The following is a 27115-nucleotide window of genomic DNA, read 5'->3' on the forward strand; positions in this document are numbered from 1 at the left end:
TAACAGCAGCTGGATGCCGACAAGACAAAAATAGATGTGCTCGATTAAACATTCATGGGGTATCTTGACTACGTAACTGTTCATTCCAAGTAGATGATTATTATTAGTTCAAATGGCATGTACGTCATGCTCATGCTGGTTTCTCAGGCATACCGTGGCCCGGAAGTCTTCTCAGTGCTTGGGCCAGCGACTCCAGGGGCGGGACCGACTGCGCCTTGCTGGGCGATGGGGTACTGTGCAGGGACCATGTACTGCTGCTGACCCAAGTACTGTGGTTGTTGCACGTGTGTGGGCTGCATGTATATAGGCTGCGTCGGGTAGTAGCCCTGGGTCGGAACGTGAAAGAACATGCCATGTGCGGCGCCAGGGTTCACACGAGCCTGTCCTGGAGGCGGTATAATAGCGCCGTTGCTGATCATAGTCTGCACAATTCCCGCGGCCATCTTCTCGGCGTCCCGGCTGACCTTGGTACGCCTGTAGCGATGTGTGTCGATGCAGGCCCAGATGAACAGCGCAAGGTGCAGGCCCAAGCCGAAGAACTGGCATACAACGCCCGTCAGGGCAACGCTAAGACGGTGCGGCTTCTCAGCCCAGAGCTTGTTGACAAAAGCGTCCTGCTCAGCACAGTCCTTGAAATGCACATCCGAGGTAAGACTCAATCTGCCCGTGCAATTGCGGGGAGTGGAGATGTAGCTTGTGTCTTGCTTCCAAACCCAGGTGTTGTTGGAAGCGAGTACATAGTCACCACCAGCGCTGGGGGTGTAATCGTAGTTCCAGCCATCAGGACCGCCATACAGGCCGAAATCATTCAGGTTCTGCAGGGACAAAAGCGCACAAAGTGCGGTAAGAATGAAGGCGAGCCAAAGCAATAGTTCCACAGACACGCGTACGCCGGGATGAACAGGGCGTTTCCGGGCAATGAAGACGGTGGCGCAGGCAGCGCACCAAGCAATCGAGACGGACCAGGTGACAAGACATGGCCAAGTAGTCCAGTACGAGCCGTAATCGTAGGAGTGGTCGTCAGGATCCGAGGTTATGAGCCAGCCAAAGCACCCAATGCCAATCACGCCAGTGATGACGAGAATAGTCATGAGACCAAATTTGAACTTCCAGTACCGATCGGCGGCATTGAGCCTGTCGTTCAAGGAGATAGATTCGTCCGTCGCGGTCGCCGGTGGGGCTGCAGCGGGAGGAGTATTCGGACCGGGCGTGGGAGCACCCGCTGCGATGGCGGAGCCTTGGGTCAGGGTGGGGTAGACATGTGCGTCGGCATTCGCGTTGGTTGCGCCTGTTGGCCTAGCAAGAGATCTAGCGGGCAGTGGCGGAGAGGGTGAGATTGTGTCGTGGGCATCCCCTGGCGCCTCAGTCGCTTGCGGCGCGGCCTGAGGCTGCGATGTAGACATGATTAAGTAAGTACTTATGTATTAATTAAGAAGGCAGTCGTGTAAAAAACAAAGCGAGTGTCGAGGTAGAGGAGCGAGAGGAAGCGCAAAAGAATTGCGCGATGGCAACGGTCGAGGACGAGGCATGGAAGAGAAAGGGAATTCTAGGCAGCGAGGGCGATAAACTTCTTGTGCCGTACTTAGCGCCACGTCCATAGCGCCTTGGTTGCCTGGATTCGAGCTGCACTGCGAAAGGGCTTAATTTAGATTGGGGTTGCGCCGGCGCAATGTTGACCCGGCAGCATCAATGCAGGAACGCCTCTTAGCATCGCCACATGATGAGCTTAATCCAGCGTGGTCTGTCTGGACTTGATCGCAGCAGTCATCTAGCTCATCTGTATAGGTCGTCTTCTCCTTCTCGACATGCCCGCCAGCCGACCACGAACTCGGCACAACTCGACTCCTCGCCATGGTGAACAGACAGCCAGCAGCATGAAGCCGCAATCTACAGGGCTTGGCCAGTCCAATTTCACAGCATAGCACCGTTTAGATTGAGCCTGGTGCCAGCCAACCAACACCCGTGGGTGCTGTCGACATTTGCTGTGCTGAAACACTCGCATGTACCTCCAAGGAGACATCACGTACCTGAGTTGCCTGTTTCATTGCAGCTTCGTCACATGGTCACCGCATTTGTTTGGTCGTTGCCTAGGTATCTTTTGATTGTGCCCTGCAGCCCTGCCCCAGATCCAAAGTCACGTAGCATACGCCCGCCTGATACGATGGATCTAACAAGCAACAACTACATCCTGGAATCTTGGATGCAGTGACAACGCGCCCGTAGACTCCACAAGCGGAATTGTGCAATTTGGACCCGCAATTGCAAATTACAGCTACTCCAACTTGCCTCTAACATTACACCAACTATTGCATGCTTGAGAGCTGGAGAACAATGAAATAATATAGCAGTCCAGCAACCGCGCCAGATGTAGGTCGTGTCTGAACACCCACCGCGAAGCTGATTTTAGTGCATCTGGTACTCGTCCAATGCCATGCCTTTGGCAATCTTCTTAATGAGTGCCTTTTTCATAAACTGCTCACGAGCAAGACTCCGTGTTTGCTAACGAGGTTAATCTCCTGTACAGAAACTCTGGCAACGGTCATACATACCTTGACAAACACGTCTGTGCTGATCCGCCCTCTGTCCAATGCTCTTCCTAGAACAAAGAGTGCGTCGGCAATGCCTTTTTCTTCTGCAGCTAGAGTGTACAGCTGCCCGCCAACTACAGTGGGCGCTACTAGCACATCATCGACATCTGGCGCCTTCCTTCTCCGAGCGTCTTCCATGACTCGATCTGCATCAACCATGGCACCTTTCAGCACTTGTTCATTCGACACAAGTGCAGCATCGAGTTGCTGCAATTCACCCAGCTCAGCCTGCAACCGAGCGTGTGCATTTTGAAGCGCCGCTTGTTGAGCGCGAAGCGGTGCTATGGCCGCCATATTGGAAGACACGATTTGTTGAATCTGTGATACAAGCGTCTGGCTGAGCGCTCGCAAAAGCGCATCTTTTTCGGGGTTCGGGGGGACTGGCGGTACCGGTAGAGGAACTTGATTCGCAGACTGAGAAGGTAACGTGACTTCAAGCGAGTCATCAAGAAGATCAACCGGGGGCTTTGGAGCTGGAGGGGCCTGGGGTGGTGATTGGTATTGCTGGCTTAGATGTGGCGTGTAGCCTGGAGGGTATTGCTGGTATTGCTGAGGCGGCGGTGGGGGTCGCCCAAACTGCTGCTGCTGCTGAGGCGTTTGAGTTGCTTGATATTGATTCATCTGCTGAAGAGGAGATGGCTGATGGGGACCTGAGCCTGGGAAGTGTGATGCCATTGGCTGGCCGTTGGGCGTCATGGGGCTTACAGGACTGCCCGAATTGAATGACTGCTGAGGGTAGCTGTGCGCTTGTACTTGTGGATGTTGTAGGCGTGGTCCCGACATCGCTGTGCCCATGTCAAAGCTACCCTGTGCATTTGGCATATACTGCTGCGCAGGTGGCTGCTGTTGCCATTCGGCCGGTCCATCGTATCTATTCCTCTGAGGTTGCTGTTGCTGCGGCGACTGAGCATGTTGTGGCGGGTGGGGCGGTAGAGGAGGTGGTTTGGAATATCGATCTTGTGGTGTCTGAGGCGTGGATCGTTGCTGTTCATAGGGCTTGGGCGGTTTTGGAGGAGGCGGTGGAGGTTGGCTCGGCAGTGCGGGAGAGGACGAAGAGGCAGGTATCTCCTGTGCTGCGCGTCGCCATTCAGCAGGTGGTGGAGGGACTGGCGGGGGAGCTTGCTGCGCCGGCGCTGTATACTGTGGCTGCTGTTGCCTCGATCGCACAGGCGGCTCTTTGGCGAAGACGCCTCGCAAGACTGCTAGGAAGTCGAAAAGAGTGGATTTCTACGCGATTGTCAGCCATCAGGCGTCTTGCGACCAGGGCCAGGGCCAGGGCCTGCAGGGCGCATGCAGTACTCACATCCCAATACTGTGCCCACTGTGCGAGATATGGATGGTAGACCCTGCCATCTGTGCTCACATGCTGTCCTGGACGCAATGCCATATCCTGAGACGGCGTGACATAGACCATGGGCGGCTCGCGGGGGTAGGCGTGAGGCACCCATATCGCTACCGGAAAGCCGTACGTCGCACCGCGAAATGTGACTGGCAACGTGCCTGTGATGAGCAGCAAGAGCGCCGACGTTCCATTTTCGTATGCTGCTCTCGTCAGTCTATGCGCGCACGACGCCGACGAGTGACGCACTATAGGGTTCGGTTCGGACGTTGAGCGAAGGGTAGTGGGCAAGGGTTTCCGCCGCGTCGTGATATGTGCGATTAACGTCCGAGTATTCCTAGTGTTGGTTGGTTAGCGCTGACGGCTGCGACGCGTCCAGAGGTGTTCACATTAACAAGGACGCTGTACAGCCAATTCAATACTTTCTCGCTGGCCATTGGGGTGTTGGTGGGGATCTGGGGAAGCTCCAAGACATCATCAACGCATTGCCCCTCGACACCTTGGCAACCAGCCCTTGGGACCCTGACCAGCCCATCCATCTATTGCCATGTCCGTCCAATCGACCAAGGTGCCGCTGCTCAACACGTGGGGTTATTCGTGGGACTCAAAGCAGTAGCTCAATCCATTTCATTCGTAGAGCTCTATCGTATAGTACAGTAAATAACAGTCATGTCTCTCGTGAACGCTTCAGCGAGCGTGGCCATAACTAGTGCTAAAAAGAATGTACGCCTCCATACTATACAAGTTCCGCCAGGGGTATCAAAATGACGCATGCCTTAGTGCTGACTCCATTCAATCGTGTTGAGGTCAACACCCTCTTGCACGAGCTCCCATAGCGGACTCAGCTCTCGCAGGAATGTCACCCGCTCCTTGACCGCCTTCAGCACGTAGTCAATCTCCGAGTCGGTTGTAAATCGCCCGATGCCGAAGCGGATACTGCTGTGTGCACTCTCGTCGCTGCTGCCAAGAGCACGCAGAACGTAGCTGGGTTCGAGCGATGCAGAAGTGCAGGCGCTGCCAGAAGAGAGAGCGATATCCTTCAACGCCATGAGAAGCGACTCTCCCTCGACGTAGGCGAACGATACGTTGACACAACCGGGATAATGTCGCTCACGGTCACCGTTGAGTGTGGTGTGCTCGAGGGAAAGTAGGCCTTCGAGGAGACGATTTGATAGCGCTGTGATACGCTTGGTATCGTACTGGACATAGTCAGCGTGATGCTCGAGCCGATCGAATCATGTAACCAAATCAAAAATAACAACTACTCATAACCCCTGCACATTTGTCAACATGGCGCGTTGGCGACCGAAGCCACCTAACGCTCTGAAAGCCATGCATGTATTGAGCAAATAATCATCGTGGTTCAAAATGGAAATAGAAGCAAGTGTACGTACCTCCATGTCCTCTTTGCAGAGCCGCGCAGCCTCTCCCATGCCAATGGCAAGAGGGGGTGCTAGTGTACCACTTCGCAGACCGCGCTCTTGGCCACCGCCGCTGATGATGGGTTCAAGCCTGACCCTCGGCCGTCGTCGCACATAGCATGCTCCGATGCCCTTTGGCCCGTATATCTTGTGCCCCGATATTGACATCAAGTCGATGTTCATCTTGTTGACGTCGATGGGAATCTTGCCAACGGCTTGTGCCGCGTCGGTGTGGAAAAATACCTTCTTCGATCGACAGAGCTTTCCAATCTCCTCAACCGGCTGGACGACACCAATCTCGTTGTTGACCGTCATGATGCTGACAATGGCCGTTTCTGGACGCATCGCCGCCTCGAGCTGGGCCATGTCAATGAGACCATTACTTCCTACTGGCAGGTAAGTGACGGAGAAGCCCTCATCTTGCAAATGTCTACAGCTGTCGAGCACGCACTTGTGCTCCGTCTGTGCTGTGATGATGTGCTTCTTCTTGCCCCCGCGTCCGAAGAATCGCGCTACGCCCTTTATACTCATGTTGTTACTCTCAGTGGCACCACTGGTGAAGATGATTTCTTTTGGATCCGCGCCAATCAGATCAGCAATGTTTGCGCGAGCTTCCTCTACGGCTTTGTCGGTCTCCCACCCATAGGCGTGGGTTCGCGAATGGGGGTTGCCGTACATGCCGGTCATGAATGGCAGCATCTTATCTACAACACGGGGATCCATGGGCGTGGTGGCCTGCATGTCTAAGTAGATGGGCCGCGAGCCCTGGTCCATGATGGTGGCCTCCTTGAGTATACCTGTACCAGTCAGTTTCGTGCGAGGCGGGGTCGAGGGGGGCAAAGGCCGTAGCTCACCAGCGGTGGGGCTCATCATGGCATCGGCGCCCATGCCCGTTGTCGGCATCTTCACATCACTCGGGCGTTCACCTGTCTTGTCTAGAAAGGCGCGCTGCTCCTGTTTGATGGCAGTGTCGACGTTGATCGTCGCCTGCGAAGTCTTGGACTCGCTGACATAGTGACGACGCCCAGCGGCTCCAGAGACGCGTGAAAAGGCAGCCGACGGGTAGCGGCGAGAGGCAATGCGCAGGGCCTGCCTCGCAATGGTGGGTGCAATGTGAGGCATGATGGGGGTGCAGTGGGGAGGAAGAGGGCGAGAGAGCTCGCCTCTTAGCTGGAGCTTTTCTGCCTGACTAAGCAGGCGAGCAGACGCGGCGGCACCAGCTGGCTCGTGCGCATCACCACTGCTCATGGGCACACTGGCTGCAGCGCCTGCATAACGGCCTGCATGCACATGTGCAGACGCTGGACGAGCAATTGGGACGCCTGCAGGCCGCAGCGCATTTGCTGTCCTGGGCCAGCACGGAGCGATTGCCCCTCTCCGGCGTATATCTGTGTATGTAAGCGCGTGCGTATGTGATCAGCTGGCTGCCTGCAAAATCACTCGGTGTTCCGGGTGATCCGAACCGAGCCGAGCACGGCGGCGCGCTGCATAGCCACAAACGTCATTGGGGCTTCCGCAGCCACGCAGAACACAGACGGCACACGCCCGCGGTCCTTGGTTGCTACCTGCTGCTGAACCCAACTGCCTGCAATCCTCCTCCATATTGCGACTGGACCTCCCCTTCTTGCGCATCTCTCCCCGCCAATCTTACCCCCGTACCGCCGCCATGAGCTGGAAAGGCCTGACCAAGAGCGTCACCCGGGTATGACGCACGCCTTGTTGCGCCTTTTGGGCACCATGTCTTGCTAACCCAGCGTTTCAGGCACCACAAACCTTCAAGCAAAAGTTCAACCTTGTATGCCCCCCAGCCACTACCTCTGCCACCTGTGCGCTCCATGTCTACAGCACGTCGCTAACCCAAGGCTGGACAGGGCGAGATCACCAAGGATGCCATTTACATCGATGCCGAGCGCCGCTTTCAGGAGCTGGAAAAGGAGACCAAGAAGCTGCACGAGGAGTCCAAGAAGTACGCGCCTGCGCCATTGCCCCCGTAGATAGTAGCGTCTTTGCTCACATGTCGCAGGTACTTTGAAGCCATAAATGGTGTGTCTGCCTCAGCTGTCGTCGCTGACTACCCCGCCTAACCACCTATTCAGGCATGCTCTCACATCAAATCGAGTTCTCAAAAGCCATCGCCGAAATCTACAAGCCTATTTCCGGCCGCATGTCCGACCCCGACTCGTTCCACGACGAAGGCAACGCCGCCGGTATAGAAGCTTGTGAAGAATACGAGTCTGTCGTCAAAGAGTTGCAAGAGACACTCAAGCCCGAACTTGAGATGATAGAAACCCGCGTGATCCGCCCAGCGGACGAGCTATTAGTAATCATCAAAGCCGTACGCAAGATTGCCGCTAAGCGCGATCACAAGCAACTCGACTACGATAGGCACCGTGCCGGGTACAAAAAGCTTGAAGAGAAGAAGGACAAGACATTGAAGGACGAGAAGGCCATGTACCGCGCAGAAAACGATCTCGAACAAGCGACACAGGATTTCAACTACTTCAATGACCTACTCAAGGAAGAACTGCCTAAGCTCTTCGCATTGGAGCGCGAGTTCATCAAGCCTCTGTTCCAATCCTTTTATTACATGCAGCTGAATGTGTTTTACACATTACACGAGCGCATGCAACGGCTTGACATTGGCTACTTTGACCTCACACTCGACATCGAGGCGGCGTACCAGAAGAAGCGTGGGGACATTCAGGAACAAGCAGAGAAGATATCAATTGTCAAGTTCAAAACCACTGGCGGAGCACGGGTGGCAGGGGCAAAGCCGGGCCAGTCCAAGTACGCAGCAAAGGCACTTGAAGCCAAGGCGGGCCGAAGTTCGATATCTGAAGACGCGGAAGCGCCGCCGCCATACAGCCCGGGACCTACAGCGGCCACTGGCGATATCAAGTCGCCCACGCTATCATCTGGTTCATGGGGATCTGCCGCCAAGGCTAAGGGTGCTGCACCGCCACCGCCAAAGCCGAAGCCTTCACGTCTGAGCGGAGTGCCCGCGGCTGAGACGGTCACAGCGTTATACGACTATGAGGCTCAAGCAGAAGGCGATTTGAGTTTCCTGACTGGCGATGTTATCGAGATTGTTTCGCGCACACAGAACGAGAATGAATGGTGGATTGGCAAGGTGCGGGGGAAGCAGGGACAATTTCCAGGTACGTTCCATTTGATACAATTTTAGGGAGACATATCTGACATTGTCACAGGAAACTATGTCAAACTGAACCACTAGGCGAGGCTCAGTCCACCTCCTCCTTTACGGCTGCGGGGCCACACTTGCTGAAGCATGTCATCTTTATCATGATTCGGGTTTCTCATTCACCACTTTTGCGTTAGACATGAGCGGTCTTTTGTACAGCACATTTCCAATTTTAGTATTCGGAGTAAGCCTGTATTATACTCTGAAACATATTCAACAGTCTCCATGTTCAGTGCTCCGCAGTTCAGATCGTCCGAAAGAAGCGGGGATTATGCCGCGACACCCCGCATGACGTTGGTCGGAGGTCTTCGAGACCCGCAGTCCGTACCCATCAGCTCGGGAAAACGTGTCCAGGGTAGTCTTAAACCATTACATACACATACCGCTCGCCCCTGCCCTTGCATTTGAACCATAACTTTATTCGTGCGTCCCTAGAATGACATAAGCCTTTTTCCATCGACCCACCAAGCATGCCATACGAATCCACCATAACATTTACCCTCGACACAATATGTCCTTGGTATCCCGACCCCTACCGTCACCCAGAAACACTTCCCCTTTCTGATATGTACAAATCCCAGGACGTACCTCGGCTTCGTCCGCCTCAACAAAGCACTCGACGCCTTTCGTGCAGCCAGGCCAGACTCGCCCGCCACCTTTACTCTCAAACTAGCACCGTACCAGCTGTACCCTGATTTCGCCCAAGATGGCATCGACAAGTACGAATGGTACCGGGACAAAAAGTACAACGGCAGCGACGAGCGCATGAACATGTACATGAATGTCATGGGAGACCTGGGCAAAGCCGACGGCATTGAATTCGACTTTGCAGGCGGTCCCGTCGCAAATACACTACACGCCCATCGCGTGCTGTACTGGCTACAGACTCACAGGGACCCGGGTGCTGCGCTCAAAGCAGTACAGAATCTGTATCAACAGTACTTTGAAGCAAGGGCCCATCCGTCCAGCCCAGACACGCTGTGCAAGGCGTGTGTGGCGGCAGGGCTGAGTAAAGACGAGGCGGAGAAGTTGGTGGTGGATGAGCACGAGGGGCTGGCAGATGTCAAGGTGGCGATTAAGGAGCAGGTCGGGAATGCGGTGGATAGTGTCCCGTATGTGGTGTTTGAGGGGAGAAAGCGGGATTTTACGCTTGTGGGGGCAAAGAGCGTGGAAGAGTATGTGAAGATTTTGGCGCAGGTGGACAAGGAGTGTGTGTGAGGGGAGTAAGCTTGTGGTTAATTCATGGGTGGTTCTGTAATTCTGTTTTCTTTCTTTCGGAAGGTGTTGTTAATTTGGATATCGGATGGTTGTAGTTTGGGTTTGAGCAAAGACACTGTTCGAGTCAAGTTCATGATGGAGCTACATACATAAGTAGTGTAATTCGCAGTTTGCCATGGCCGAGCACTCCCCAGGCTGACCGGACCTGGGGAATACGAACAAGCTCTAGTTGCTTAACCGGCATGGCCTCTGTAGATAGAGCGCACCTTGGAAAATAAGCACCCAGGTAACGCGCTACTGCTGTGAGTCCTAGGCATAGTCTACTCTTTTGCCCAGCGGGCAGTTTCAAGTAGGGACGCTGAACATGATATATTATAGCGCATCACATCATGGCCGAGTGAGTATTCGTACCATGTTGACTGAACTCGTACTTTTGCTCCTCAACATTGCGTGGGTGAAAGACGCCTTGTGGAAGCCTAGCCAATGACATTTGCATAGCGCGTGCCTTTATGCCGTGGCATGCACTTCGCCCCCCCTGCACAGATACCTTTCGGGTAAGTACCTGCTGGGATATATCCCGGTCTCTGTCAGTTCAGCCTCACGCTCCTAGAAGAACATTATGGGTTCAGAAAAGCTAGACAAGTCCTACATTCTTTTCTTTTACAGTTTTTTTTTCTTTCGTACAGCCTAGTATCGAGTAACTGGGCCAAGCCACAACCCGGCCATCGTTGTCTCATTGGGCATCCTGAAGTCTCCCACTATATCGATGCGATACAAATCTATCATATCATCCAAGATCCAGTTATCCCGCGTACTGTACGTCTTTCCGTACATCAAGTCACCAGTTATTCCATCGATACTCGCGCTTGCAACCCTCAGCCTTGCACAATACCAGCCCACACGAGGCTGCCCCCCGGACAAAAACCCTCCCTTGAGCTCTGGCGGCGGCGATGAGCCCACAATCAGTCTCCGATTCCCCGCCAATTAGTGGCTTCTATGGCCCTGGTGCCTGGGCTGCCTGGATCGTGACCCTGGTCGCGTCGTGGATACCTATCATTCGCAACAATTACGACAACAACCTCCACATCATCGCATACTCGCTGTACACGAACTGGGCAGCCATTGATACCATACGATTATACTACCGGTATCAACATGACGAGGCTGACGGCACCGCGCGAGACGGCGCTCTAGCGCAAAGTATTGCTGCCGGCCAAGCGGTTGTATTCCTCGGTTTCACACACGCTTGTATCCAGCACGACGTGTACTTCTTCCAACAGCTCTGTCTCCCTCCCCAGGCTCGACGAAAGCCTAGAATAAGCATGTTGATTGTTTTCCTGGGACTACTACTACCACTATCTGCGCTCTCTTATACTTTTTTCTCCATCGAACAGGCATCGCTCATCTTTCTGCCCGTGGTGCTTCTCTCCCGTTTTTGTTTGTTCGCGTGGACTCCGGCGCGACCAACGCACACGCATTTCCCTCCTTTTCCATATCGTTTTGGCTTGGCAATACAAGTTCCGCTGTGTTTTGTAGGTACCTTGCCGTTTCACGTTAGATTTTTACACCGTCTAAGCCCAAGCAAAAGTACTGCTGAGCGCTGGGAAATCTTTTTTGACCGCTGTACATATGCCCCCTGTGCACCACAGTCACTCAAGGAGGGAGACCAAGCCTTTGCATTGTTTTTCGCTCTATTTTTCTTCGTCTATGAATTCGATTGGGATTTTATCCGTCTTTCACGTGGGATCGGTATGTTTCTGTATGGCTTGTATCTGCGTATTATCCGTATTTTCCATACACGTCCTTCATCATCACCGCAAGGAATTCTCGCTGGGCCGTAGATGTAGGTCACGAAAATCTGCGGTTATCTCTCAGCAAGCTCTGGAAAAAGCGATGAATCAGTACCTGTAGCGTTTGGTGGAAGTGACAACAAAAAGGACGTGAACGGATCTCGTGTTGTCCAACAGCCATTATACATATATATGTTCAACAACCGATATTCTGCAAGTGATCTTTAGCTCTTCTACAACGAAAATCCAACATATAAACGAAAAAAACTATTCGAAATCCTTGCTTTGTGTCGTCACTACCATCCCAAGTACATCTCATCCATTTCAATCGTTAAAAAAATACCCATCGCACGAGAATCAGTCCGGAAACAGGCAATAGGATATCACTTTTCTTCGCCAATTTCAGCCACGCACATGGCTTTTCCACTCAGACTACTGCAACAGCGCTACTTACTACACTCGAATCTACTGCAGGATAAATATAACACTATTCAACTACCAACAGGCTACTTGCTACAAGCCCATCCGCCACATTACCGGCCGCGCCACTGTCTCCACATAACCCGTAACCACAAAGCCCCTTCAAACAAACTATCGCATACGAAAACGAAAGAAAACAGATTCAAGAAAGAGAACAAGTAAAAAGAATCATAAACCCGTACTTCCTCTCCCTCTTTCCCAGCAAACGCTTCTACCATAGTTAAAATAATAATAATCTACATACTTCCTGCACCGCCGTTGAAATCACCAGAAAGCACTCAAGTCCCATATCGTGAGTGTGTGAGTGTGGAGAGTGGATTGTAGCAACTAGGTGCGTAGAGTGCCAGGCTGTTTTGATGATACCGGATTCGGTTCAAAAAAAGAGGGGGTAAATTAGATAGTTGTTGGACTGAGTGTGGTCCAGATTGTATGCGGAAAGGACTAAATGTGTGTGTTGGGATAGGATAGGGTAATATAGGATAGGATATTTACAATGGGCAGCGAGCGGTCTTCACTAGACTCGGTTCGTGTCTTTGGTATTGTGATAGGATGGGATGGGATGAGATGAGATGGCATGAGATGCAACAATCGAAAAAGAATTAATAACCATATACATAGTATAAATACAAGGTGGTGTGTGGGCATTGCACTTGAGCAGCCGCCCATCGCATTTTCAATTCCCGTGTTTTCACTCCGTAATTATCTCTCTGTACCCGTTTCCGCTAGACTAAAAAAGAAAAGAAAAGAAAAGAAAAGAAAAAAAAAGAAAAAAAAAGAAAAAAAAAGAAAACGCAACCACAAGTCTAAATATAAAATTGCAAACTCAATGTCTAAACCTCTTCTTAAATACCCGATTGTCTATTTTGCTGCCAGAGTCTCAGCCTCGCCACCACTTCTTCTTCGCCGCATGCGGAACCAGCCGCCCATGCCCGTGCGCGGCGGCACATGGTCGTCTACCTCGTTCATGCCGACAACAACGAGTTGGTCATTACTGCGCTTGACGATCCAATCGACGGTTAGATCACTGGTGCGCGGGCCTTCCTGCGGCAGGCCCTTGAAGAGGCCGTCGGACGGCGGGGAGTGGTAGCCGAGGACGAAGAGGACGAGGGGCTCGCAGAGGTCGGTGATGAGGCGGATGCGCAGGACAAAGGAGAGGTAGAAGAGGATGAAGAGGTTGATGAGGAGGGTGAGGGCGAGGACGACGAGGAAGGCCTGGAAAGGGGTAAGTCTGGGTAAGAGAAGAGAGGTGGCCATGTGGCGCTCGTACCTTTTGATATGGATTCTCGCCGCCAGACATGTACTGTGCTACGCGCACCGAGGCGTTAAAGTATTGCAGGGTTGGCTGGTTGCCGTCTGTGGCTTTGGAGTCCCAGTTGGGCTTGAATGGGAAGTTCTGCGTCAGATCAAGAACGGTGCACGTCATCATGCTTAGCAGTGCTTCTGCGGGACTCGGCAGAGTTTTGTTGAGCGACGGTTCTGTCAGTTGGAGTTGTGTTAATATGCGTGCTGTTGATGCATCACCGTCAAAGACACCGTTGTTCAAGCTCAAGGAATTGAGCAGGTTGAAGCCTAGTTCGCGCCAACTGACGAGTCCTGGCCTGTCATCTTTGGAATGAAGAGGCGGGATGGTGGAATCGTCGCCGTTGCTAGATTTGTTGGCGTCACTGCAAGCAGCGTCAAGGCTCTGTCCACTCGAGGAAGCATTGTAGCGCGTAGTGCAAGACGTTGTGATGCCAGCTTTCATGGAACAGAGGAAATAATCCGAGGTGGTGTTATCAGGAGCCTTGCCAAGAAGATAGACTTCTGGTCGGTCACCAACCGTATACGGGACTTGTGTGTGATTGGCAATCTGACTAGTCAGCGCAAGCTTTGGCCTCGAAACAAAAAGATACGCACTGTATTTCCTGCCTTTGGATACTTGAGAAATACTGCACCCTGTCAGTACGCGTCACGTCTCGGCCAAGTCGGACTTGCTGGGTCTAGCACGGGAATGATCTTCAGTCTCATCTTTCCACCCGAAAATGTCGTCAAGAACGGTTTTGTTGTTGGTATTGGTGCCTGGGGGGAAGCCCATCACTGGCCACCAATTCACTGCTTTTGACACTTCATCCATCCGAAGTGCGTTGGGCCAGTTTGTATAGATGATGGGAGCCAGCTCTTCTTCCTTCACATTGGCACACATGGCGTTGAGTGCGAAGCTTGCGACTGACGCATGAATCGAATACGAGCCGCCCTCATGGAGATCCTACACAGGTTAGTAGAATAGGAGGCTTGCTATTGTTCACAAACCTCTGGTTGCAGAATATCGTTCTTGGAGAATCGAGCAGCTGCCGGGACTCCTCGGTGAGGCACTGCTATGGTAATATTATTGACTGGAAATTGTTAGTTATGTCGCATTTGGAAGCGGTAACAATAAGTTGTAGTTTGGATTCGAAACGGATGAAGCAGAAATGCGTACTTATTCTTCCAGCCTTTTCCGAGGCCGTTTTCACATCGTGGCTGTCCAGCCAGGCCGTCGTTACAGTGATATTGTTATCCAGCGCGGCAAAGATAGGCAGACGCTGATCCAGGCGATCAGACATCCAGGGCGGGTTATCTTGGGCTTTATTATCGTCCCAAGAAGCCATGTATCGTACAAAGTTGCGACCGCATAAAGATGACCATTTGACAGCAAGACATGTACTGCCGCCCCAGGCTTGGTCGCCCACGTCGGGCCATGCTTTTAGGCATGTGTCTTTGGCTTGGAGTGTGCTGGAAAAGTCGCCCGCTACCTCGCCCGCGAGGGTTTGTTTTTCCCATGGCGGTAAGCGCAACTGCGGTTGTACTGAACACTGTCAGCGATGGAAACGGAGATATTCATATACGGCTGGTGGCTGACTGACCAAGTGCACCGGCGGCAGTCGTATACAATAGCGACAAGATGGCAGTGACCAAAGAAAATACCCCTAGCACACTGAAGCCAGCAAACTTGACGCTCCGCCACTGACTAAGAAGTGTTCCTGGCTGGCTTTCCGAATGTTAGTCCATCTCTCCAGGGAAGACAGGGGAGAAGGAGGGCCCACAGAATCCATGACCGCATTGATATAGTCGCCAAACTTACACCTTTCTGGTGAATGGCGCGGCGCGACAACACCTGACCTATGAAGGCCAGGAAAACCATGACAAAGGACAACTCGACTGTTTTGGCGATGAAGGCTGTAAAGAGGGCGGCAGACGAAGGCGAAAAGCGGCCACGGGCCGATACAACATGTCCATATTTTGGCTGGATTAATGCAACAATGAAGAACAAGGCTGAGAGTAACGTTGAATATATAGAGGCGAAGAGGAGGCCGATTGAAGACTTGCTTCGCTGAGGCTTGAGTAGTCCTTTGGTGTATACGAGCGGCCGCATGCTACTCGAACTATCTTGGAAACAGTTAAGCATGTGCAATGGACGATTAGACTTTAATGGGACTCGGCCGCTTACTTTTGGATCCATAGAAAGTGTGGATACTGCGCGTGTCCTGGATAGGGCTAAGGAAGGGGTTTTCTTCGCGCGTACTCGCCATGATGCGAATTAGAAATGGCGACAATGGCCATGTAAGGAAAAGGGTATATACAAAGTCAGCTGTAAGCGTATATCAGAAAAGGATGTCAGCATGCAAAAGAGTGGCGCAGGTCGCAGAGGCTATGCCTGCGAGATGGAGTAAATTGAGGTTCTTTTAGCGTTGTTTCAGTTCAGCGGTGGCCACTGCGCCCCACGTCGGTGCCCAAAGTGCAAGGGGTCTCACGTCATGCACGTGGTGTGGAAAGCGAGAGGTTGATAATCATTGGTCGATCTGCAATTACTTGTGGTCTAGCATGTGCTTAAATTTTTCAATCTGTATTAAATTAGCAAATGGAATGGGGGCAAATTTGCAAATTTGCATGGGCTCGCTCACCTTGGTACTAAGATATTTCTCCACTTCCTCACTCTTGATCCCCTTGATGCCGCCCGTCTTCCACGCCAGCGGCACCATGGCCACGCGCTCTCTGACTACAACCTCGCGGTTTGGCCCCTCAACAGCTCTTACTTTGTCGGGATTGTTGGTCAGAAGTCTGATTCCCCTGTCCCCGTCTAAGCCCAGGTCTATCAGCATAGCTGTGGCTAGACCATAACTGCGTGCATCTGCAGGATGCCTTAACATGATGTTGGCTTCGTATGTGTCGTTGCCCAAATCTTGCAGGTTGTACGCCTTGAGTTTCTCGCCCAGACCGATTCCGCGGCCTTCCTGGCGCAAATAGATAATGGCACCGCCCGAGGGCGACAGCGAGGGGTCGGCCATGAGGCGTGCGGCTTCGTCGAGTTGCTCGCCGCAATCGCAGCGGGCGGACCATACCGTCTCACCAGTGTAGCACTCGGAATGTATGCGCACGAGCGGAAGGTCTGACGAGGACACGGGCTCCAGGTGGCCGTTTTCCGAGGACGATGCCGAGGCTGGAGACAAGTGTCCGGTGTTCTTGTCGACGTGCGCCGGCTTTGTGGCAATGCCCTCTGCGCGCTTGAGCTGCTCAACGCGCGAGCTGGTTCTCCCAGGATACAGGCGCCCGACGTATGCGCCTCTGGTCATGCGGTCCAATTCCGTCTCGCCGGGCCGTTCCGCGTCGAGGGAGCGCGAGCGTATTTGGTTGCCGAAGACGATTGCGAGATGCTCCTTTGTGTCGACGTTGTTTCTGTACACATGCAGCCACATCTCATGCCCCGTCGTCGTGGGTATCCGCGCGCGCACCTCGCACTCGACGTGGGGGAGCCTCGGCAGCAGATCAGGCTGTGGGGAATCGGTGCGCAGTGAGGTGTCGACGGGGATGGAGCGGGGCGGCCGGGGATGCGAGGGGGTAGAGACTCCTGGCGTCGCTGGAGGCGTAAAGGCGGGGGATATTATCGAGGCGGGCGGAGCGTGGTGCTCGCCGTCTGCGCCATGGTCCAGCGTCTCTCCATGCGGCGCTGGCTGGAAGTCGAAGTCATCCCGGCCGGCGCTCGCAATCTGCGGCGAGAAATGGGGCGGAAATGTCGTCATGGTGGCGGCGATTCAAGCAAAGGGGGGCGAAGAGTGACTGTGTAGAGGGAGTGTCAGTGGGTGCGGGGGCGCATGGCAGAAGAGTGAATTGAGAGAGAGAAGGCGACGGAAGCGGTGCGGCGGGTGGGGGGGTTGCAGTTGTGCCTGGATGACATAGCCGAAACCGCAGCTCGTCGGAAGTCGAGCATTAGGAACCGCGCCGCCGACGTCCAGCCGCGGCTAAAACTATCTACGCAAAACCAACGGGCACATGGCTCGGTAAGCAATTACTCGCCATTCCGCCAGCATTCCGCCTAGGCCCTACACGACGCTGACGTCCGGCATGCCGTTGCAATTCCTCCGCCGGGGTCATCTGGGCAAACTCGCTGTCGGTAGTCCTGCTTCCTACCATGTGCACGTAGTATATCCACCAGCCCAGCCCAGCCCAGCCCAGCCCAGCCCGCCACCTGATGCTGTCCTGTCTGTCGAACCCGTGCTGTAAATCTCAATCTCCCACGCATTGTCTCACCATTCTTAGTCCACTCTGCGCTCCCTCCCCCAAACCTCATCTGCGTTCTTCTTGCCCTTGGTCTCCGGCACATACCACGAGACGAACGCAAAGAAAAATGCCGACAGCGCGGCAAAGATGAAGTAGACTTTGCCGTGCAGTTTCGCGCTAGCCAGGGGAAAGAATTGTGCCACGATGAAGGTGGCGATCCAGTTGGCTCCCAGCGCAATACTCTGCGTCGCATCAACCGCGTCGGGCCCTACAAGCTCACTGGCCAGGATGAAGGGCACCGGTCCAAGGCCAACCGCAAAGCCCGAGACGAAGAGTAGCACTGCGACGGCTGACATGACGGGGATCGACCTGATGATGCCGACTGCAAGCACGAGCGAGCTCGTGCCCATGATGGCGAGGGAGCTGAGAAGACACACCTTGCGACCTAGCTTATCAGCGAGCGGTGCACAGCTGGCCGTGACGATAATGTTCAGCGCCGAGACGGCAAGATTGAGCAGCGCCGAGTTGGACTCGAGCAGGCCTGCCAGCAGCGATACTCCATACATGACGATGCTGTTGATGCCACTGAACTGCTGGGCGAGCATGACCATGATAACGGCAATGGCAGCTTTTTGGTAGTCGGCGTGGCGGAAGACTTGCATGATGCTCAGAGTCTGTTCCTTGCCTGATGGTTTGGCCGTGGCATCGGCGGATGCATCCGGGTGGCTCAACAGTGTCTGCTCCTCCTCTGTGGTGCTGTTAGTGCATGTTGGACACATGGCCGCGTCGCAAGTGACTGACCATTTACCCCGGCTAGATTCGGCACTCCCCAGTCCTTCATTTCGTCTTCAATGTCGGCATGCTCGCCGCGGATCTTGCGCAGTGTCTTCTTCGCAAGAGACACATTGCCCTGCTCCGCGATGTACTTGGGGCTCTCGACCGAAACCAGCAGCCCCACGCCCTGCACAGCGCCGATGATGCCTCCAATGGCCAGGATGAGGCGCCAGTATGAATCGTGGCTCAAGAAGTATCCCAACAGCTGTGTGATGAGAATGCCGACGTTGCAGCCAATCTGCGTGAATGCGCCAAAGAAGCCCTTTTCGGCCGGGGGAGCAATCTCCGAGATGTAGAGAGGCACGATGACGACGGCAGCGCCCGCGCCCACTCCGGACAGCAGCCGTCCAAATGCCATGACGGCGATGTTTGGGCTCAGGGCCTCGAAGACCGGGCCGAGGGCGAAGAATATGGTAGACATCTGCATAGCCCGGAGGCGGCCGTAGTTTCCAGCCAGCGGGCCAGCCGAAAGGGCGCCTATGAGACCTCCGAGCGTGTATAGCGATCCCACGACGCCCCATTCCGTGGGGCTCATCTCGATGCACTGCGGGAGGGTGGGGCCCGCGACGGCCGCGGTGATGGACTTTTTCTTGCAACGGATGACGTCTTCGGGGGCATTGAGCTCAGACTGCGAGGGTTAGTGGCGGGCTTTTGGGGAGGCGGTGCTTTGGCATGTGAGACGGACCAAGTGGAAGCCGAAGAGGAGCGGGCCAAGCGTGGCGATGGAGAGGATGTAGACGAAATAGCCGGTAAGGCTGCTGAACCACGAGCGGGGATCCATGGCAAGCAGGCTGGTCGTGGTGATGCTGGTGGCGGTGGTGGTGGTGGTAGTAGGAGGAGCAGGCGGATGAGGAGGACGAGGGACGTGTTGTGTCAGACGGCCGCGCCCGCGTTTGGCCCAGCCATGGACGAGGAGGTCACATGCTCACGCGGTCACGGTGACGATGCGTCGCAAAGGAATATGGCGGGTTTTTGCTTTGCTTTGCTTTGCTTTGCTTTGCTTTGGATGGCTGGCTGGGATGGTGCCGAAGCGAGGAGGATATGGGATGGCGATTGGTTGTTTGGGGTTGTTGCAGTTGTGGGGGTCCGCGGCGATGAGGCTCTGCGGGGACGGCCTGGCCATGGTGAAAGCAGCCGTGGCAGTGGCAGTGGTAGTAACAGCAATCCACACATACATGGACATAGACACGCGGAGAGAAAACACGTGACGACTGCCCCCTCGTACTGCCAGCCATCGCCTATTCGTATTATTGTTGCAGTACTATACTTCAACAGCGCTCTCCAGCGATTCGCAGGCGGCCCTCCGCAGGCCGGATAAGAGCTGTTCCAGGCCATGGGCGCGTGCCGGAGAAGAGCCGGCGGCGCGTCGTCCCCATGAGCCGGCGGCGGAGGCGTGGAGACATGGGCTAGTTGAGACGAGACGAGACGCAGGCGCAAGATGCAGATGCAGACGCAGATGCAGACGCAGACGATGAGCTCAAGCCAGCTGCTCTCCACCTCCGCCTCCCCCCGCCTGTGTCTGGGTCGCCCGCCTCAGTCGACGCCGCCGCCGCCGCCGCCGTCGCCCAAGCCTCGCCCTCCTCCATTAGTGGTACGTGTGCCAGTCTCTCCAGCCCCTCGTAAAAAATAATACCCACCGCCGCACTTCCACATCGCCATCCCCCTTCCATCCAGGCCTGCGCGCCATCGCTCCCCTCCCCCCCCCCGTTGCTTGCAGCCTGACCACGAGCACCCCCTTTACTATTACATCCCCCCCCCTTGGCCGCTCTTCACCGACCTCCCTCTGCACCCTGGCATCTCGTCTCACATCACATCGCTTGGCCTGACTTGCCTTGACTCTGGCCCAGCACTAAAATCTGAATCCGCCTCTGCCTCTGCCTCGGACACAGGCCCCGGCGATTCACCAGATGCCATGTTCGCCGGCTACAACAACAAGAAGCGCGTGACGGAACGCTACAAAATCGTCGGCTTCATCAGCAGCGGCACGTATGGCCGTGTCTACAAGGCCGAGGGCCGCAATGGACGCACCGGCGAGTTTGCCATCAAGAAGTGAGCCCTCGCCCGCCCGGCCATGTGCTGCGCTAACCAGCCCAGGTTCAAGCCCGATAAGGAAGGTGAGCTGCAGTACTCGGGCATCTCGCAGTCGGCCATCCGCGAGATGGCGCTGTGCACCGAGCTGGCCCATCCCAATGTCGTCCACACGGTCGAGATTATCCTCGAGGACAAGTGCATCTACATCGTCTTTGAGTATGCCGAGCACGACCTCCTGCAGATCATCCACCACCACAACCAGCCCCAGCGCCAAGCCATCCCCGCCCGCACCATCAAGTCCATCCTCTACCAGCTGCTGCAGGGCCTCGTCTACCTGCACCGCAACTGGGTCATGCACCGTGATCTCAAGCCCGCCAACATCATGGTCACCAGCGCCGGCAAGGTCAAGATTGGCGACCTGGGCCTCGCCCGCTTGTTCTACAAGCCACTGCAGTCCCTCTTCTCGGGCGACAAGGTCGTCGTCACCATATGGTACCGCGCCCCCGAGCTGCTCCTGGGCAGCCGCCACTACACGCCTGCCGTCGATCTGTGGGCCGTAGGATGCATCTTTGCCGAGCTGCTCTCGTTGCGTCCCATCTTCAAGGGAGAAGAGGCCAAGATGGACAGCAAGAAGACGGTCCCCTTTCAGCGTAACCAGATGCAAAAGATTGTCGAGATCATGGGGATGCCTACCAAGGACCGCTGGCCGCTGCTAACGGCAATGCCCGAGCATCCTCAGCTCGCCTCGCTTCTCTCAGGCAACGCCGCACGCTTCCCGCGTCCCCAAAGCGGCGATGGCCTGGAGCGTTGGTACCACCAGACGCTCAACAACAACCAGTACCCAATCGGCTCTGGGCCCGACACCCCCGGTCCAGAAGGGCTCTCGCTGCTCAAGCAACTCCTCGAGTACGACCCCCAGAAACGCCTGACGGCAGAAAAGGCGCTATTGCACCCCTACTTTACCGTTCACGGCAAGCCGGCCGAGAGCTGCTTCGAAGACTCCAAGGTCAAGTATCCCGTGCGGAGGGTTAGCCAGGAAGACAACGACATCCGCACATCAAGCCTGCCTGGCACCAAGCGAAGCGGCCTGCCAGACGACTCCATCATTGGACGGCCTGCAAAGCGACTCAAGGAAGGGTGAAGAGACTCGGCAAGGAAGATTCGGTGGCCCGCGTGATTGTACGGGCCGCGGATGCAAGTGCCCGTGTGTACCTAGGTTTGCATTCTTGGGCAAATTTATCCCGGTTGTCGGCATGGTAACACGATAGCAGGCCGATGCGTGCGGTCTTGGCAACATGGGCGATTCTGTGCGAGTCGCAACTTTACACGCGCAATGGGAACATGTGAGAGTGCCTCTGCCCCGAGTTCCACCAGAGCGGATTGGCAAAGTGGAAAGAGTATCAAGGATAAGAAACATGGCATGATGGCGCGTTGGATGCAGCCCGATATGGATCCAGCTGTCAAAGAGCAAGCCACCAGTCACAAGTGCGACGTTTCCCGACCACGACAGACGCCTTTTGGAAGAATTCGAGTTGGTGGCATTGACGGGAGATGGCGTCGGTCACGTCGCGGGCCTTGTGATGGACTTGGAGTGTCGCTCTGTGTTGCTGCTGATGCTGCTACTGCTGCGGGGTGTTTGAGCTGTTTGGAGCGCCACTCTAGGGGCGTGTGTGTCGTGGATAGTTGACATGTCTATGGAAAGGGCTGGCCTAGCTGTTCGGGGCATTACAGCTAGTGTCCAAGGTTGCACGGGGCGAGGTGGGGGAGGGGTATTTGGTGGTAGTGGTAGATGGGCAGTGTGGAGGCATGGAGCTCGTGGGCAGTGTTTGGTGATAGGCGCGGGCAAGAGGCCATGGGGAAATTGCAAGAGTGGGCTCGGACGGGTTGTGTAGCCAGCAGGCGTCTACAGAGGCCAATGCAACGGTCCCACGACGTGTCGACGCCGGCTGACCTGGCACGAATGCCGTGGGCAAACGCTCTGCTCTGCTGTGTGTATGCGCTCCGGCTTCACTTCACGCTGACTTCACGCTGACTGCCTTCGTTTGCGGCTAGCGCCAGTGTTTGTTTGCGGGGCTGCCTTGTGTGAAGGCAGGCGCGCGCCGTCAACACCACGCACGCTCTTGTCGGCCAGGCTCGTCTGCATAAAGCCAGCCCGTCTTTGGCTCTCCTTTGCTCGGCCTCGACCCCTCCTTTTCATTGCGTCCGCTCCTTTCGCTCCCTGCCCGTCACTCCTTTGCATCGAGACCACTCAACCTAGTACCTACTTGACGGCTCCCTAGAATCTATTTTCCGAGACGTAGTATTTACAACAACAACAGCAACAACAACAACAATAACAAAGCTCCCAATGAAGCTGCTTGGTGCACTTGTCGCTCTCGCGGCAGCCACTGCAGTCGCTGCACCGGCACAGCGGGTCAAGGGCCGCAATCTTGTAGCCGACGACGCCCCCCATGAGGACGATGGCAACTTCATTAGTGCTGTGATGCGAGCTCACTGGTACTGGCGGAGGCTGCATTGTGCCCAGGATCTCGTCTGGGACAGCGAGCTTGCAAAGGCGGCACGTGCCGACATTGAGGAGTGCACCCATGACCCTGAGCACGTAAGTGATGGAGAGAAGAGGCCAAAAGATGGCGGCTGACGCAAGCAGAAACGGCCGGGCAGCAACCTCTCGTCTGTGAGCCCGGCGCCGGATGACTACGATGGCTGGATCGAGTTTGCGCGGACTGCTACGCACGGCTGGCACGAGGAAGAGACCAAGTACCCCTACGACAACCCGCACTTTGACGCAGCCTGGGGCCATTTTACGCAGATGGTGTGGCGCAACACGACGCGCATTGGCTGTGCCCTCGGCCACTGTGACAGCACGGTCAACTGGCCGGGTCGCTTCTACTGCTGTGAGTGAGGAGGATGCGAGGCTGTGGGCATGCAGTGGCTGACGCAAGCAGACTACTCATTCTTTGGCAATAACATTGCGGCTGGCCAGTTTGAGGCGCAGGTCTGGGCGCCCGTCTGCCACGACCCGGCGGCTGGCGAGGTGGTGGCACGTCAGGATGTCAAGTTCGACTGGTCTGGCGCGTGAAAGGCTGCTTGACGGCCGTGGCACGAGGACGGGCGTAGCGCCTGTGTACGCCCATGGCCAAAGCAGGGCGAGTGCAAAGGATGCTTTTTCTGGATGACATGTCGGACGGCTTCACAGGGGCCGGGCCCTGCATTCGGCGGCCGTCTTGGGTAGCTCACGATGGCCTGGCTGGCCTGGGAGACGGGCGCATCAGGGCGAGTTTGGTAGCCATGACGGGCCTGGGCGTGATGCTCGAGGGTGCACGACGATGAAGAATGCATGCTTTCCATCTCTTTCCTCATATCAACACGGGCGTGCATTCATTGCGCTGGCGTGATTGGTGCAGCAAGGACCCGCGGTGGAAATACATGTTCCACGTAGCTGTCATGTATGTATAGTACAAACATGACATGGTTGAGGCTGAAGGGACATGACGCAGGGGCCATGGCGATCGCGATCGAGGGGACCAGGCGGCCATTGGCGTGCATGCATGGCAGAGGCAATCGGTCCTACGCCACGCCGCCCACCTCGCCCATCTCGCCCATCTTGCCCATGGTCGCCTCATCGCCCACTGTTTTCCCCGTCGCGCGTCTCCATGGACCCAAGGGAAGCTTTTTCCCTGCAGCTGTCGACGGAGCCCTCTCGCCATGCACACACATAGGCACCGCTGGCCTCGCCCACGCCCGCGCATCCCTGCACAACGGCCATGCGCCCGGCCGCCATTGCATCATGGCGCCGCCACCACGAGCCTCGAACCTACATAGGCCCTGCTGCTGCCGCTGCTGCCATCACTACCACTACCACTACCACTACTGCTACCGACAACCCCCGCTAGACAGGGCGACAAGCACACCCGACGAGAGCGAGTGAGAAGAGCAGCAGTACATGCTCCTAGCGCCCATGGACAGTAGCGAGCCCTGCTTTTTCCCACCACCTTCCTTCCTCGTGCCTGTTGCGCGTGCCCAACCACCACCCCTCGACACCGCATACTTGAACGCCCTCCCTTCCTCCCTCCCTCGCTCCCCGCCGCGCCCGGAGCCTCCCCCCCCCAAACTACCAGACTGAACATTGCATACTCCCATCCCGTCCGCCATGTTAGAGAAGCAGGAATACGGCCGCCGCGAAGGCGCCAGAGGAGCTGCACCCATGTTGCCCCTCTCGCTGTCTGGAGAAATCAACGCCGCCACACGGTATGTTTTGCCTGTGGCCTCCCTTTCGTACCCATGCTGACTTCCCAAGCACCCTACACACAGCCCTCAATCGCTTGATTACCTCGCGTCTGCCGCTTGCCCTCCCACCCCACACCTCGGACCCCGCCCTCTATGCAACCGGCCTTGTGCATTTTGCGCACATCTTCCTGACCTTTGAATCCCTGTGGGCCGACTTACTGCGCGACTATGCCCCCTCCCAATCGCTCAATGGCCCGCCCCAGCCAGCGTTAGACCCGGAAGGCGCCTCCTCGCCTTTTTCGCCACTCCTGTCCTATCTCCTCGTAAATCCCTACGACTCGCCCTCGCTCTTCACATCCACCCTGGGCGCGCCAACACAGCCGTCTCCACAGCTCGCCACCTTCCTGCAATCCTTGCGGCCGCGGGGGCTCATACGCTCGGGCCGCCTCAAGCACGACTTGGAATACCTGCTGGGTCTCCACCCCACCGACTTGGAGGTCATGCTCGCCAAATATCCCGGGGACAAGGTCGCGCAATTTTGTACTCACATCCGAAAGAGCGTCAATGAGAAGCCATGGACACTGGTCAGCTACGCATGGTGTTTCTACATGGCCATCTTCTCCGGTGGGCGCTGGATAAGAGGGGGCCTGTTGAGCGCCCCACCAGGCTTCTGGCCAGCCCATCACGATGAAGCCAAGACATTACAAGACCAAGGGCTTTCCTTTTGGCATTTCCCTGGACCCCACGACGGAGAAGACATTAAAGCCGAGTTCAAAGCACGCCTCGCCGCCGCCGACCTTATTTTCACTCCCGATGAGCGCGTCGACATAATCGAAGAAGCAAAAGAAATCTTCAAATTCTGCGCTTCTCTCGTCGACGAACTTGACGAAATCATTGGCACCAGTTTCGCGCCTACAACAATCACACTGCCCGACCAGGACACGGTTGCACACGAGAAACAGATGCTGATGGATCCAAATGTCATGCGCAGGGCCCAAGTCAGCAGCCTGAAAAAGTCGACCAATTCAGTCAGACTGTTTCTCAGGCGACCAGAGGTCACGGGGACCGTCTTGGCCATGGGGTGTCTGGCTTGTGTTGCGCTATTCAAGCTGCAGTAATGACTGACGTCATCTCTTTCGGATTTTTCTCTTCTTGTCTTTGCACCTGCATAGTTAGGGCGTCTTGGCCTTTTTTTTGTCAACGTTTCTCTTCAGGCATCACAGTACTTCAAGCAGGGGATATTACATAAGCATACGGTCATTGGTGTTTGTTCGTTCCTCACCTAGTCATACTCGTACATGATGGCTATTTTTCGGCAGTTTGTTTCTCCTTGCTTTTTTGTAGTTTTTGTCCAAATGTTGGGATGTAGCTTGTCTGTATGTCTATATGTCTGTATGTGTCTATGCATAGTGGAATGGCGCTGGATACCCTTTTTTTTCCTTTCAAGTACACATGGACAGTTGGTTAGCTGCTTATTATAGATTATTTATTCATGCTAGGAACAATGCTAGTTTTGTTGCACTGGATACATGGTCTTGTGAAGTGCTGTGGTGATTCGAGATGGGTTTGTGGCCGCTGTTATGAGATGGGTAGATGGGGTAGATGGATTAGATGGACAAGAGATTGTGTGTAAATGTGTAGTCGTGGCTAGATATGGAATAAATAGGTGCGGTGAGATGGACATGACATGCTGAGATGGATGTATGGGTCTAGCAGATGAAACCAGCTATCGTCAACAAGGAAGAGGACAACGACGTGGTATGGTATAAATTCGACTACTTAGTAAGCTTAGAAATACGATTCATCTATGCTATGATTTGCTCGGATACGATACGATATAACTGACCTGACTTGGAATAACCTGACATCTTCACACTACTCCTAACCTCAGATATCCATTTCTCCGCCTGATAAGCTCCTGCTATGTATGTATGTACCCAAACTCTCATGCAGCAGCCTCGACACTGACGAGCCTCGTTCGCAACGGACACCGCTCCATAGCATATTGATACATTGATACACGCAGTCATTGGTAGAAAGTAGCTGGTAGTAAGAAATATACACCAATGTTGGATTATCGTCTCTGTCACACCTCTGCGCACCTTGCCGTCGTGTACCTCGCCGCTATGCATCCGGGTCGTAGCACCTATACTCACCGGTGCATGTAGCGGTGAGTCTTCCTTGTCTAGAATATATATATATAGTAGTCCTATGGCCGTGGCCTTTTATGTATCAATTTAGAGATTTTCTATTAGTATTTTTATTCAATTTTATATACTGATAATAAGTATAAAAAGCTTATTTTAAGTATAATTAAAAGTGATAGCTATTTAGTTCTTCTTAGCTATGATAGAACATAATTAATATACTTAGTAATATTATATATATAACGTATTCCACCACCGAGAGTGCCACCCCACCGAGTGTGCCACTTTTTCTTGGCATCGCGAACATCACATATGAAAACTTGA

The 27115-nt window shown here is 54.7% G+C and overlaps 10 protein-coding genes across 10 annotated transcripts; 5 read left to right on the top strand and 5 right to left on the bottom strand.

The window, feature by feature from the left end:
• Positions 1-42: 42 nt before the first annotated feature.
• On the bottom strand, positions 43-1446 carry SETTUDRAFT_169758 (uncharacterized protein). Its single transcript, XM_008029710.1, has one exon. It carries the CDS (start codon positions 1401-1403, stop codon positions 144-146), a length of 1260 nt encoding a protein of 419 aa, XP_008027901.1. The 5' UTR covers positions 1404-1446; the 3' UTR covers positions 43-143.
• A 708-nt stretch (positions 1447-2154) lies between these two features.
• SETTUDRAFT_152241 (uncharacterized protein) lies at positions 2155-4364 on the bottom strand (the record flags this gene model as incomplete). Its single annotated transcript, XM_008029711.1, has 5 exons — positions 2155-2499; positions 2550-3815; positions 3892-4130; positions 4177-4264; positions 4317-4364. 5 exons carry the CDS (start codon positions 4362-4364, stop codon positions 2404-2406), a joined length of 1737 nt encoding a protein of 578 aa, XP_008027902.1. The 3' UTR covers positions 2155-2403.
• A 178-nt stretch (positions 4365-4542) lies between these two features.
• SETTUDRAFT_177795 (uncharacterized protein) lies at positions 4543-6470 on the bottom strand (the record flags this gene model as incomplete). Its single annotated transcript, XM_008029712.1, has 3 exons — positions 4543-5126; positions 5322-6145; positions 6203-6470. The coding sequence occupies 3 exons, from the start codon at positions 6468-6470 to the stop codon at positions 4704-4706; spliced, it is 1515 nt and encodes a 504-aa protein (XP_008027903.1). The 3' UTR covers positions 4543-4703.
• A 544-nt stretch (positions 6471-7014) lies between these two features.
• Positions 7015-8920, top strand: SETTUDRAFT_169760 (uncharacterized protein; the record flags this gene model as incomplete). Its single annotated transcript, XM_008029713.1, has 6 exons — positions 7015-7050; positions 7111-7143; positions 7220-7314; positions 7372-7391; positions 7445-8506; positions 8558-8920. 6 exons carry the CDS (start codon positions 7015-7017, stop codon positions 8581-8583), a joined length of 1272 nt encoding a protein of 423 aa, XP_008027904.1. The 3' UTR covers positions 8584-8920.
• Positions 8921-9020: 100 nt separating this feature from the next.
• On the top strand, positions 9021-9768 carry SETTUDRAFT_111825 (uncharacterized protein; the record flags this gene model as incomplete). Its single annotated transcript, XM_008029714.1, has 2 exons — positions 9021-9070; positions 9132-9768. 2 exons carry the CDS (start codon positions 9021-9023, stop codon positions 9766-9768), a joined length of 687 nt encoding a protein of 228 aa, XP_008027905.1.
• Positions 9769-12896: 3128 nt separating this feature from the next.
• On the bottom strand, positions 12897-15462 carry SETTUDRAFT_111827 (uncharacterized protein; the record flags this gene model as incomplete). The annotated part of the gene is made up of 7 exons (XM_008029715.1): positions 12897-13250; positions 13306-13933; positions 14009-14283; positions 14328-14410; positions 14497-14862; positions 14921-15045; positions 15101-15462. The coding sequence occupies 7 exons, from the start codon at positions 15460-15462 to the stop codon at positions 12897-12899; spliced, it is 2193 nt and encodes a 730-aa protein (XP_008027906.1).
• Positions 15463-15840: 378 nt separating this feature from the next.
• SETTUDRAFT_132521 (uncharacterized protein) lies at positions 15841-19184 on the bottom strand. The gene is made up of 5 exons (XM_008029716.1): positions 19072-19184; positions 18354-19014; positions 17597-18300; positions 15959-17041; positions 15841-15898 (listed from the first exon to the last, which is right to left on the bottom strand). The coding sequence occupies exons 1-5, from the start codon at positions 19165-19167 to the stop codon at positions 15863-15865; spliced, it is 2580 nt and encodes an 859-aa protein (XP_008027907.1). The 5' UTR covers positions 19168-19184; the 3' UTR covers positions 15841-15862.
• Positions 19185-20298: 1114 nt separating this feature from the next.
• On the top strand, positions 20299-21558 carry SETTUDRAFT_111821 (uncharacterized protein; the record flags this gene model as incomplete). Its single annotated transcript, XM_008029717.1, has 2 exons — positions 20299-20435; positions 20481-21558. 2 exons carry the CDS (start codon positions 20299-20301, stop codon positions 21556-21558), a joined length of 1215 nt encoding a protein of 404 aa, XP_008027908.1.
• A 1206-nt stretch (positions 21559-22764) lies between these two features.
• Positions 22765-23646, top strand: SETTUDRAFT_177800 (uncharacterized protein; the record flags this gene model as incomplete). Its single annotated transcript, XM_008029718.1, has 3 exons — positions 22765-23016; positions 23065-23311; positions 23363-23646. The coding sequence occupies 3 exons, from the start codon at positions 22765-22767 to the stop codon at positions 23494-23496; spliced, it is 633 nt and encodes a 210-aa protein (XP_008027909.1). The 3' UTR covers positions 23497-23646.
• A 906-nt stretch (positions 23647-24552) lies between these two features.
• SETTUDRAFT_152261 (uncharacterized protein) lies at positions 24553-26070 on the top strand. The gene is made up of 2 exons (XM_008029719.1): positions 24553-24665; positions 24715-26070. Exons 1-2 carry the CDS (start codon positions 24568-24570, stop codon positions 25760-25762), a joined length of 1146 nt encoding a protein of 381 aa, XP_008027910.1. The 5' UTR covers positions 24553-24567; the 3' UTR covers positions 25763-26070.
• The last annotated feature ends 1045 nt before the right edge of the window (positions 26071-27115 follow it).

Source organism: Exserohilum turcica (assembly GCF_000359705.1).
Source record: "Exserohilum turcica Et28A unplaced genomic scaffold SETTUscaffold_30, whole genome shotgun sequence".
Classification (NCBI taxonomy): domain Eukaryota; kingdom Fungi; phylum Ascomycota; class Dothideomycetes; order Pleosporales; family Pleosporaceae; genus Exserohilum; species Exserohilum turcicum.